General features: G+C 45.2%; 1 protein-coding gene across 1 annotated transcript in view; it reads left to right on the top strand.

Annotated features, from left to right (window-relative positions):
• Window positions 1–83: 83 nt before the first annotated feature.
• The window catches only part of REST (RE1 silencing transcription factor), a 22,789-nt gene continuing 10,739 nt past the window's right edge, over window positions 84–12,133 (top strand). Inside the window, exons 1-3 of the mRNA XM_019534231.1 lie at window positions 84–169; window positions 1,541–2,451; window positions 8,642–8,725. Coding sequence (XP_019389776.1) covers window positions 1,551–2,451; window positions 8,642–8,725 — 985 coding nt within the window. The 5' untranslated portion in view covers window positions 84–169; window positions 1,541–1,550. The remainder of the gene's footprint in view (window positions 170–1,540; window positions 2,452–8,641; window positions 8,726–12,133) is intronic.

Below are 12,133 nucleotides of genomic sequence, written 5' to 3'. Positions count from 1 at the left end.
CTCCGGGCGGGCCGGGCCCGGCTTTGTGCCGCCGCGGCGGGGAGGGAGAAAGAGGAGGAGGAGGGAGGGGAGAAAATGGCCGATGGCGGCAGGAATGCGGCGCGGCCCCTCCGCACCCCGAGGTGCCCCCGGCTGTGCGGGAGCGGGGCCCGAGGGGCCTCCCGCTGAGGTGCTTCCCCTCCCCCAGGGAAACGGGGTCTGTCTCGGGCGACTGGGGTCCCGCGCGGGGGTTGTGAGGGACGGCGGCCCCTGCTTGGGCTCCGTGGCGGGGGGCTGGCAGGCGGCCCGGAGAGCCGTCCCCGCGCTGGTTCTGAAGGGAGACCGAGCCGGGCGCTGTGGAAAGCCCCTTGCCCGGGAGGGCGGGTGGCAGCAGGAGCCTAGTCTCCCCGGCCCGGCGTGGGTAGCTAAGAGGGGTCTGTCAACACCCCCATGCACACAGCCTGGCTGGGAAAGGCCTGCGGGGTCCCCGTGATCCCTGTGTTTTCTGTAATGTAGTGGGGGACAGTACTGTTTTGAGCAGGGAATTGGCCTAGCCAACCTCCTGAGGTCCCCTCCAGCCCTCCTCTGCAGCCCTCCGCGGCTGTGATTCCAGTAGGCCTCGCAGCAGGGAGGCGGCTTCTTGTGCTGAGGGTGTTTTCCTCACTCTCAGTTGTCCTCTGGTCCTCCCCCCCATATCAGGCAGATCTGTTCCTCCTTCTTTCCTTCCCCTCCATGCCACTCCACTGAGGGTTTGGGGGGGTTTTCTGGTTAGAAGAGCACCCGGTGGGTGATATTGTGAGGAGCGCTGGTCACCTAGAAGTGGTGCTGAGAGTGCAGCGAATCCAGGTGGACTGATTAGTGCCTTTTGCTCTTCCGGGCTGTGAGAGGAGTCTGTGTGCATCGTGGCTTTCCAGTCCTTGGGACCTTTGGGGAGACAGCTCTGTCCTGATTTCTTATAAATTGCATAGAGAAGAGAGGAGGGGGGGAGGAGAGAAGGGGAGAGAGAAAAGCAAACCAGTGAGCAAGTGTTTGAGCACACGTCTCCAAAGATTTTGTTTTGTCTGCTCTTTCACAAAAACAGATACAAAAAGACAAGAGAGGGAAGTTTAGCATGTGTGAGAGAGCATGTGTGATTTCCAGCATAGACTGCATGGAGCAAGGGAAATGATTCAGAATTGCATCTCTGGGCATATTCTAAATTTATGTCAACAGTGAGTAATTTATAAAGCTGAGGAGGCCCCTAGTTGCTTTAGACAATCAACAAAATGATGAGAAAAACATGAAAGGCAGGTTTTAAGGGAAAGAAAAGGATGGGTTCTCATGGGAAACCTGTTTTGGTTGGTTAATAAGAACATTTTAATTTAGGAAAGAAATAACTGCTGGTAGATCTTTTAGTTTTTACTTTACTGTTGTACTTAATTGAGGTAAGATTTGGTTCAGATTTTGGTTTGTGCATGTCTCCTGAAGTACTTATTGCTGATTACAAAATGGGGTAAAGTGTATTTTTAATGGTCAGATTTTTATTGGTGCTCTTTTTTTCTTTTCTTCTCTTTTTTATCAGAATTGCTGTTATGGCAACTCAAGTGCTCGGCCAGTCTGGTGGCAATGGCTTGTTTCCTGGCAATGCTAACATTGGTATGGCATTGTCTAACGACATGTACGACTTGCACGACCTTTCTAAGGCTGAGCTGGCAGCTCCTCAGCTCATTATGTTGGCAAATGTGGCCTTGACAGGAGAAGTCAATGGCAGCTGCTGTGATTACCTGGTTGGAGAGGAGAGGCAAATGGCTGAACTGACAACAGTGGGGGAAAGCAACTTTTCAGACAGCGATGGAGAGGGCATGGAAGATGCACAGGAAATGGAGAGTGACCCTGATGGACCGGAGAACATGGAATTAGAAACTCTTGAAATGCCTAGCGTGGAAACCCAGGATCCAGCAGCTTGCCCACCTCCTGAGACTTGTAGCCTAGACAAGGACCAGTCATTGGAAGCACCAAGTACTCCAGAGGGCACAGAGGACAAATGCAAAAACTTGAAGAGCAAACCGTTTCGTTGCAAGCCATGCCAGTATGAGGCTGAGTCTGAGGAGGAATTTGTGCATCACATCAGGGTTCACAGTGCTAAGAAATTCATTGTAGGAGAGAATGCAGAGAAGCAAGCCCAGGTGAAAGAGTCTGATTCTTGCACCACCGAAGAGGCAGATTTCTCCAAGGGGCCTATTCGATGTGATCGCTGTGGCTATAACACTAACAGATATGATCACTATTTGGCTCACTTAAAACACCACAACAAAGCTGGTGAAAACGAGAGAGTCTATAAGTGCACCATATGCACTTATACGACAGTCAGTGAATATCACTGGAAGAAACATCTAAGAAATCATTTTCCTAGGAAAGTGTACACATGCTCACAGTGCTCCTATTTTTCAGACAGGAAGAATAATTATATTCAACACATTCGAACTCATACAGGTAAGTCTTTCACCCGTGTTTGGTTTAAACCCAATGCAAGTATTAAGAAACCTGATGAATGAAAGAAAGTGAGGCTTGTGTTTGCAAAGTTTGCTCCACCCGAATAAGCTCTTTGTTCTGAATTCCACTTCTGTAACATTACCAGGTTAGCTTCTATCTACATGGAAGCCTGTATCCGATATGACTTGTACTTTGTAATCATGGAAGACTCGGGAAGCATATCCAGTATCAGGAATCCCAGGGGAGAGTAAGAGCACTGTATCTGATTTGTTCAGTAATACTTCATGATGACTAGGATGTGAATATGTAAGAGTAAAATGTTTTATTTTAATAGACATTTCTGGGCCTGCTGAGTGAAAGCCATTTTTCTTTCAAACAAAATTGATAATAATTTTTTCAAATGCGTGCAAGTTGATTACATACTTTGGAAAATTTTACCAGATAAAGCTTGACTGTTTTCACAGTAGGGTGTATTAATGGAAGATGTGAACTGATGCATACCTATGCAAGAAACCCTGTCCTTAGACCTTGTGCCCAGTACCAAGTCTGAGCAGCGTTCACTATACATGAATCTCTTTAATATAAAAATACATATATTTTTGTCAAGTAGGTGTCTTACTTACGGGATTTGGAGCCAGTTTATAATATTCCACTGATTTGAAAAGGAGAGAAGGGGGCCACAAGTTACTGGAGAGGCAGAGTGTTCATGGAGTGGCTTCCAGCACAAGTCAAAATAGAAGCTGATCTGAAATACTTCACTTTTAGAAGTGGCTCCTAATTATCAACAGCTATGCACCATTTAGCTCTGAGGTAGCTTGCCACATCTGTCCGATAGATCTTAGAGAAGTAAGGCTGGAAGGGACCTTGAAAGATCAGCTGGTCCAACTAGGGATCGACCCTACAATGGTAGTGTTATTAGCACCACACTCTAACCAACTGTAGATGCTGTTTATTACACTATTTAGCAGGATGGACACTGCTGGCGTTGGTTTCAAATATAGGGTCACTTAATAGTTTCAGATTCAGTTCTGGGGAGTTTGGGGATAGGTCTTCCTCCTCTGCTGCTCTCTCATGGAAGGGGGTTCACAGCTGGCTAGCCTAGTTGGTGGTCTTCTCATTATGCCCTGGAGAGTCTTCCCAGGAGCAGCTTTAGGTTCTAGGTTCATGGGGCGGGGCCCTCTGGTATATCCCATTGGCTTGACCCCTTTTCTTTTTACCTGGTTCCTATTACTGGGGGCAGTGCTGGGTGAACAAAAAGCATAGAGAATTTCTCCTTTAAAGTCACTGCTGGTGACTCAGGTAAAATAAAATGGTCTAATTTGTTTCATCTTAATCCCCTTCATGGTTCATCATGGTTAGAAATCTTGTTTAGAAGTTTGGGATTGGACTCCTGAATGCTGTGGATCAGTGCTAGGTGGACTGGTGAAGCTACGTGAGGAAGCTTTGTGGTGCTGACCTGCCATTATGTGTCTTGTTAAAATGTGCTCATGTTTTTAAAATGGGTGGAGGGTGGGTTTAGAGGACACCATCATCTCCCATATTGCACTTCTCTCTGAAAATATTCCACTTACTGTTTCAAAGAGCACAACTAAAATGATTATAACTGAGAGATTAGGAAGAAAAAAAATAACCTTTTTATTTTTTAAAAATAATCTTTTTTAATAACTTACCTTTCAGCTTGCTTGTTTTGTCAAAGTCTCTGCTTTGTGTGGATCTTTGCTAGGTCACCAGGAGAAGAGGACTTTGTAGAAATTGGGAAATATGAGTACAGAATGCACCAAACTGTCTTTATTTTACATACATGCCCTTTCATGTATGTAAAATAAAGTGTTTGCCTACTCCCATTCTGAGGCTGCACTCAATGTAGGCCCTGGCTCTAAGCTCTCAAAAGCTCTCATTGAATTAAAGACCAAGCTTTTTATGGTTTCTAAGTAAAAGTGAGCAAATGCCTTTCAGCACCTCATTCTACAGCAGCAGCAGAACACAGGGAGGGGAAAGAAGGAACACAAGAAAGGAATAATAAAAAAGAAGCCTCAGTCGTTTTTCATGCTGTGGTTAGTCAAGCTAAGCCCCATTTTCCAGTGTTCCTGTCTCTGACAAACAGTATGTTGTAATTATGAGTCATTGTGTTTTAGACTGACACGCGTTTGCTTTGGTTCATCAATAAATTAACTAGAGAAACAATTATTAAAAAAAAATCAAATAAAACCCCATGTGGAGTTGTTCAGTTGCCAGTATTCTTAGTTACTGATTAAAACTTAACCTTGTAATTACATCTAACCTAGCTGGTTGCTTTCTTCACAGGGTCTTAACTCTTAAAATGTAAGCAAGAAACCTGAACTATGCTTTTTGCACACACTGTTCCTTTTTGGATTTTTCAGATATTTAAGCATGCCTGATTTGTGCATGCATGTGCATGTATGAGGTTAAAGAAAGTAGTTTTAAAAAATGAGTAAATTATTCCTTGATTTGTTGCCTGCCAGGTTAAATAGTTTATGCTGATTGCTATGTATTTGTTTTATATTTTCTTTTTAACTTTGACTTATGATAGTCTACCTATGTTTGGACTACTGTCTCTATTAACAGTATAAGAACTTAAGAGGATCCATCTTAAACTTTTAACTGGATTTTTCTTTATTTGCACATTATTGTTTCTGTAATTTCTTCCCATATATAGTTTTATGTTGCTGGAGTGGATGATTTGTAGTTGGTACTTTCATTTTCTGGTGATTACTATTAGATTAAAATTTCAGGTGGAAGAGTTTCTCAGAGACTTGACGTGCCTTCATGTACTGAGAAAGGCACGTGTAGGAATTCATTAGCATCTTTATTGCAAGAGCAACACAAACTCATGGAAAATAGACTGAACCAGAATAGCCTTCTGATATATTCAGCCTGCACATGGTTAGAAATCTGAAATATTTTAATTGGATTAGACATCTTTCTCTAGGTTTGCAGTGGGTATGTCTTCATTGCAAAATTATCTGGTATGTAAGCCTTGGGCTGACCTAACTTTAGTTTGAACATTCATGCTGTAAAACTGTACTAGAAGTATGGTCTTCACAGTAGTATGCTACTTGTCCATGGGCAGAAGGGCATGGGACATATCCTTTGCCGTAGAATAAGCCACTCTGATTTTTCTCAGTGAATTATTAAACAATTTGTCTTTTTGGGTGTGGGAAGGGTAGATTGTGGGAAGTCAGTAGAGAACTCGCAGCATTTCAGGTGGGATACCTTTATCAACTAAGATGTAAAGTGCATGGGTTGAACAGTCTGAGGGTATGATCCCAATCTGGGGAAGGCATGGGGACAAGTAGCTACTCTACTCCTTTTGTTCTGGGGTTGGGAGAAGGGACAGGGTGGGAATGGGTCAGTGAGGAAAGACTCATCATACTTCCCCCAGACTGGGGAGTCTTTTTCCTGTAACTCCTCTTCCCTCTTGTAGATTGGACCAGGAGGGGAGAGGAGTAGTGGGGCAATGGGGTGTCTTCTCAGGAAAACTTGCTGGGAGGTGGGGAGCAGCAGCAGCTCAACTCCTCTATGATGAAGAGGAGTCAAGCTACAGGAAAATGCACTGCCCACCACCCCAAACCAGAGTCCCTAGTCTGGGAAAAGCGCAGGGGAAGCTGCAAAATAGGGAACACTACTGCTCAACTCCTCCCTACTCTACTCCAGATCACAGAGGAGTTGAGCAATATATAGGCATTCATTCTTGTGAAACAATCTCTCTCAGGGGAGACCTTCCAGGCGTCAACCTGGAAGATCTTTCTCCTGAAGGGGACACATTTTCTCAAGGAGAAATTGAATGAATACTTGTAGGCTCCTAGTTTCTACCAGAAAAGAGCAGTTTTTCTTCTGGTAGAAACATAATGCCTGTATGTGGCCTGAGTGTGGGTAGTATGTTGGCTGTTCAGCCTTTACCTTCAGGTGGCTCAGCTAGCTTGAGTCTAACATCCAACCACACTTGGGTTGCCACTCTGGGGCAATACCCAATAAAGGGTTTGAGTTAATGAGTTAATTCTTCAGTGAAGTCCAGCGAGACCTGGGCTGCTGGGTCACATATGTGCTTATGAAAACCCCATCCTTAGGTATGGAACTAAACTATATTATTTAAAGAAAAAGTTTACCTGTATTTATAGAGTTTTCCAGCACCTGTGCTGCTGTATTAAACATCTGAAGTACTTTCAAAGCACAACTGTTTCTGTGAAGAGACTAATATTTTGTACTACTGAAAGAAAAGCTTTACATAAAAGTATGACTGTAGCCCTTTCTGCATTTATGCACATGAGCAGTCCTGTTGATGGCAGTGAGGCTCTTCATGTGCAAGAAGTCACGGATCTGCCTAAATGTTTGCAGACCAGGGGTTTAATTTTCAGGATTTTATTTTTATAATGGGATTTACAATTCAAATAGAAGCCCTGTCATTAGCAGTAGTTGATAAAAGGAGCCTTTAAAGTCTAGTTAATCATAATATGTAATTTAAATTTTCATTGCTGTTTTTGTATATGAATGTTAAAATAACCTACTTGAATCATTTTAAATTGCTGCAGCCTGCATAAAATGTGGAGGGGTTTTTTTTGGGGGGGGGGGTGAGGGGGTTAATTTGTAATAAAAGCAGGAATGTGAAACAGTGAAGCACTGATAAACAGTTACCTAGACAGGCTAGAACCTTTGATCCTATACTTTACATTTAAAAACAACACTTTACAACCTAAGACCCACCCCTCTCTTTATAGGTGACTTAATTTCATTATGCCTCTGGCAACAATCTCCCATTGTTTTAAGTGGGAGGGGGATTACAGCGTTGCAGGCGTGAATTTACCTTTTGGCTGCTGAGCTGATGAACAGTGATTGGATAATTGGGTTGGTTGGAGGAAGAAATTTAGAGCTAGTCTACAGTAGAAAAGGCTTTGCTTGTGTCACTCTCTTGACAAAGAATGGAGACACAATTGACTCTAGTGGAAGAAGTTTTGTTGCTGGCTTAATGTTCAGTATGAGTTACATTGACAAAAGATTCTTTTACTAGCATAAGTCACGTTTGCACAGGGGGTTATGCTACCTGATTGGGGTTCAGTGTCTCTTATGCTGCATATAAAACTGGTCTTGATTTTGTGATTCTGTAGCAATCTTGACTCTAATACTAAGCAGTTACGTTCCTCTCCTTCCCCCCCTCCAGTCTCCTCCCCACTGGGTGCTTTTACAGCAAGAATATAGATGTGTGTTTTAATGTCATTGAATGTTTACCTTGGCATTTCATAAGCAATAAGAGGTCAGGATAAGTACCAGTTGGCAGCAAAGGATTTGTCTCAACCTGTCTAGCACGTGTGAATACTAAAAGCTGCTGTCTCTTCACTTGGGACTTGTCTAGGCTTAGAAGTATTTGTTGGGTTACCGTATTGGTAAAGCCATATCAGCAAATGCACTAGTGGAGGCTGTGTAGTCATGTAGGTGAGGGGTAGCAGTTTTTTCCCTTCTGACTGATATAACTACATCAACTCATCTTTTTAAGTATAGAGCAAACCTTCTGTCTTACCTTGTGTTAGAGTTTATCTGTAGATGGGCTTATTTTGGAATAAGTACTGTGCCCCACCATCATCAAACTTGACATTGCTATTACATGGTTAACTCAGATAAGGTAAGAAGCCACTTTATGCCCAGAGATCACACATCCTTCTGTTTCCTTGGTCCTCAGATGATAATTTGGGTCTTAGTACGTCCTGCCTAGGTGCAGTAAAGGCTTTCTTTTGGTGTGGTAGACAAAGTTTGATAGAAATCAGGCCAGGGAAGCACTTTAGATCAGTGAGTCTAAGCAAGGGCATCATGAGATACTTCTGAGGGTGCTGTGGAGTACAGGAGAGTATTGGCAGTGTTAGGTATGCAAACACCTACGCATGATTCACAAGATAAACCCAGGGATTTCAAATAAGAATCCATAATTCTTATACAGTCAAAAACGTTCTGACCAATTGTGATCTTTCTGAGTTCTTTGCAACAAAAGAATTGCTGTGTAATAAATAGTTTTTGAAATAGGGTGCTGCTCAATTTAGAAATGTTATGGAGGGGTACCTTATATCTGAAAAGGTTGATAACCCCTCTGCCTTAGAAACTTAACTTCTTCAGATGCTAAGATTTGATACCTAAGATTTTCTGCCATGTTTTGTTTCTAACTCTGTTTGTTTGGTTTTTACAGGGGAGCGTCCCTATCAATGTGCTATGTGTCCTTATTCAAGTTCTCAGAAGACCCATTTAACCAGGCATATGCGTACTCATTCAGGTTGGTAAAAAGGCAATCTCACAATAATAACGTGGGGAAAAGTTAGTGATATTTCAGGTTTTCTTGCTTGTAATATATTTAGTAGATTTATTTACTGCTGCCCAAGTTTAGACTATGCTCATTGAAATTATCTAGCTTTTTAGTTAGCCACTTGTTAATCTTGTGAGGTTCTAACAGGTAGCATTGACAAAAAAGTACCTCCCACCTTAGATAAAGTCTTTTATTTGAGGTAGGCAGCATTAGGTCACATGACTGAGCAGTTTCTCAAATTCTCAGTTGTTCTTACTCCACTTCCATTTTGTGCAGACTTCTGACATGCAAAAAGTATTGCCTTTCATATGCTAAGAATGCTTCTCGGCCTCTTGAAGGCTCAGGACAAGTGTAGAGGGTTCTTAACCTGGCAGGGAAAATACCATGCATCTGTGTCCAAGAAGGCAGTTTTCCTGAACCGCATCCTGGGAGAACTGCTCTTCTGGCGTGGTTCACTAACTGCCAAGGTGCAGCTGCTTTAAGCCCAGTTTATGGAAATGGGAGTTTACTCCCTTGTTTGCTCCGAAGGCCTTATGGCTAAGGGCAAGCAACACTCAGGGGGCATCTGAACCCCAAGCCTCTGGTCTTGGGCCTGCAAGTAGGATGTGCGCCAAAGGTTTTGGAAACATCTGAAGCCCCAGGTGCAGGTAGAGGATGTTTACTGGTAGTAGGGCCACTTATGGTTCTGAGCACTTGGATTTGGAGTTAGTTTTGGCTAATTTGGCCATGGTTCTAGGGGCGGCCGTGATCTCCCCTAGTGCCCCCTACCGTGCCAAGCTCGCGTTAAAGCACCCTCATTCTCGCCCGCCACGTCTTGATCTTTTATATGCATAAGGGAGGCTGCCTTTTGTCCCCTTGGACATGGTGCTCTGTTGTATCCTGGCCCCTGTTCTGTATTGTGTGACTCGGTGCACCCCAGCCTTATGGGCTATATGTGGCTCCAACCGCCTCTGTACCACACCCCAAGCCTCGCAGATATCCCGGACGTTGTTTGGTCTGTCTGGCTCTCTGCACCCTCTCTGGCACCCAGGCTGTCTGCAGCTCTTGTCTTGCAACTGCGCCTCACAGGCTCTCAGGCTCTCCACGCCCTCTGACACTCATCGGTTGCTGCCCCCTTTGCCTTGGGCCCTCCTCGCGCTGTATCCACGAACAGAAGCTGCTCATGCCATCAGGCTTCTCTACTCTGCTTGCTCTGGCAGAGCTCCCTCTCCCTTGGCTGCCAGCAGAGCACTGCCCTCCTGGCCTCGCTCCTGGGGTTTATATGTGCCAGGTCCTGCCCCTTCATGTCAGCTGACTCCCCAGCAGTTGTCCTAGCAACCAGCACCTGTGACTCTGGCTGCCCTGGTAACTAGCAGCTGGGCTCCCCCCTAACTGCTAGGGCTCTCTCCCTAGTGGTTTCTGCTCTAAGGAGCAGGGCACCTGCGTGCTCTAAGGACCAGGGCACCTGCGTGCTCTGCAACTCACCTCCCCCCTTTAACTCCAGACTCACTGAGCCAAGTCTTCATTCTTGCCAGGTGTTCCATCCATCTGGGGCTCTTCTCTTGGCCTTCCTTCAGGCACCCGGCAACTCAGGTACAGGAGGCGGAGATTTTCAGGTGCCTCCTACTTGCCTTTTACCCAAGGTGTACTGTGTGGGATTTGTTGGGAGTTACCCACCACAGGTAGTCCCCGCACATTAGCCAACCTTGGTAAATTGCACCCTTTGCTGGCCAAGCTCCTGCCTACTTTTGGGGGGTTTTTTCTCCCACTCTTCTCTGCCTATCCATGTTCCCTTCCTACACACCTGGGTCTCTTTCTCCAGGGAGATTGTAGGGTTTCTTGTCTATCCCTGGCTCTCTGAAGGTCTTGGAGACTTACCCATATCTCCCACTGTCTCCTTAATACATTCTGGACATGTACTTCTTTCCAAAATTCTATCTTTCCCCAGACAGTGAGTCTTCCTACCGGTCCCTTGTAGATCTTAATGTATGCCACTCCTCCAACCCTCTCTTCGACAGTGTTTCTCAGCTTCTACCACATGACCTGCCTAGGGATGTCATTTACTCAAGCTCTGATCCCCTCTTGGTTGTTCCCTCCTCCTCATCTCACATGCTTTGGCTCTATCTTCCTTTCTGGGCTGAATTGCTCCCCTTTTTGTGGAGCCTGTCTTTGACCCGTGTTGCCCTAGGCCCTGGACTGTCTGTGCACAGTCCTGGTAGATTGAGCAGGAGGTCTTGGTCCTTGAGGAAGTCCGTTCATCCTTCCTTGCTTGTCCTACATCTGTCAGGCATACTTCCCTTGGGTGCCCCTCACTTGGTGCTACACTTTCTCCCTTGGCTTGTAACCTGATTAATTTTCCCAGCTGGATATGTGCACAGCTGACAAACCACGCTGGCGGTTTTTCACCATGCGCTTCCTCATTTCTCCAGGCCTCTGTGACAGGTAAGTTTTTTCCTTCCTCCACCTTAGTCTGGGATCTGCCTCTGAACAAGGCTTCCCCATTTTCTGATCCTGTACCCCCAGGGCACAACCCCCCTCTCAAGATGCCTTTGAGCGCTCTGCTTTCTTACCCTCGGGCCCTACCTGGTGGGCTGATATTCTCCTCTCATGAATCCTCTGAGTCTCAGTCTCTGGGGAACTTTGCTGGCTCTGGATGGTGCAGCATCCTAGCCCGGGTGATTTCTAGGAGAATCTCTACTCCCTTCAAAGCCTCCTTCAATACTTCTAACTCCTGGTATTGGCCCTGGCGTTCTGACTTGGCAGCCACCACATACTCCGCTAGTTGATTGATTCCCCAGTACCTCCAACCTTCTCCTCATTGTATCTGTGGTGTTTATGGTTTGTGGTCTCTGTCCTGCTTCTACCAGGTTCACTACCTTCTCTTCTGGCCTCTCAACCTTCCACAGGTCTTGGATTTTTATAGCCATCTGATCGTTTGCCTCTTGTAGTATCTTATTTTCAGCTTCCAACCCCTGGATCTCTTTCTGCCTAGTCTGTACTTCAATCTGTAACTGTTCTTTTTTGCATTTTTACCTACTTCCTTAGTCCAGGAGGATTTTAAGTGATTGTACCTGCTCCTCAAGTCACTCTCTTTCCTCCTTCACATTCTGTAACTGGGCTCGCAGCCAAGTGTTCTCACTCTCCCTGGCTCTTAGATTCTCTTCCAGGGACAGCCTCTGTTCACCCAAGGTCTTATAATCCGCCATATAGGCTTTCATCTTTTCCACCTCCTGCCAGAACCTCTTATCTGTCTCTACTGCCTGAGTATGGTTCTCCATTATCCTATCTTCCATTTCCTGGATTTGGTCCTCTGATTCATAGATTCATAGATGCTAAGGTCGGAAGGGACCTCAATAGATCATCGAGTCCGACCCCCTGCATAAGCAGGAAAGAGTGCTG

The sequence above is a fragment of the Crocodylus porosus genome, unplaced genomic scaffold (genome assembly GCF_001723895.1).
Source record: "Crocodylus porosus isolate Cpor-Errol unplaced genomic scaffold, CroPor_comp1, whole genome shotgun sequence".
Classification (NCBI taxonomy): Eukaryota; Metazoa; Chordata; order Crocodylia; family Crocodylidae; genus Crocodylus; species Crocodylus porosus.
The sequence above is the reverse complement of the archived record's forward strand: the minus strand, read 5'-3'. Positions and strand labels throughout refer to the sequence as shown.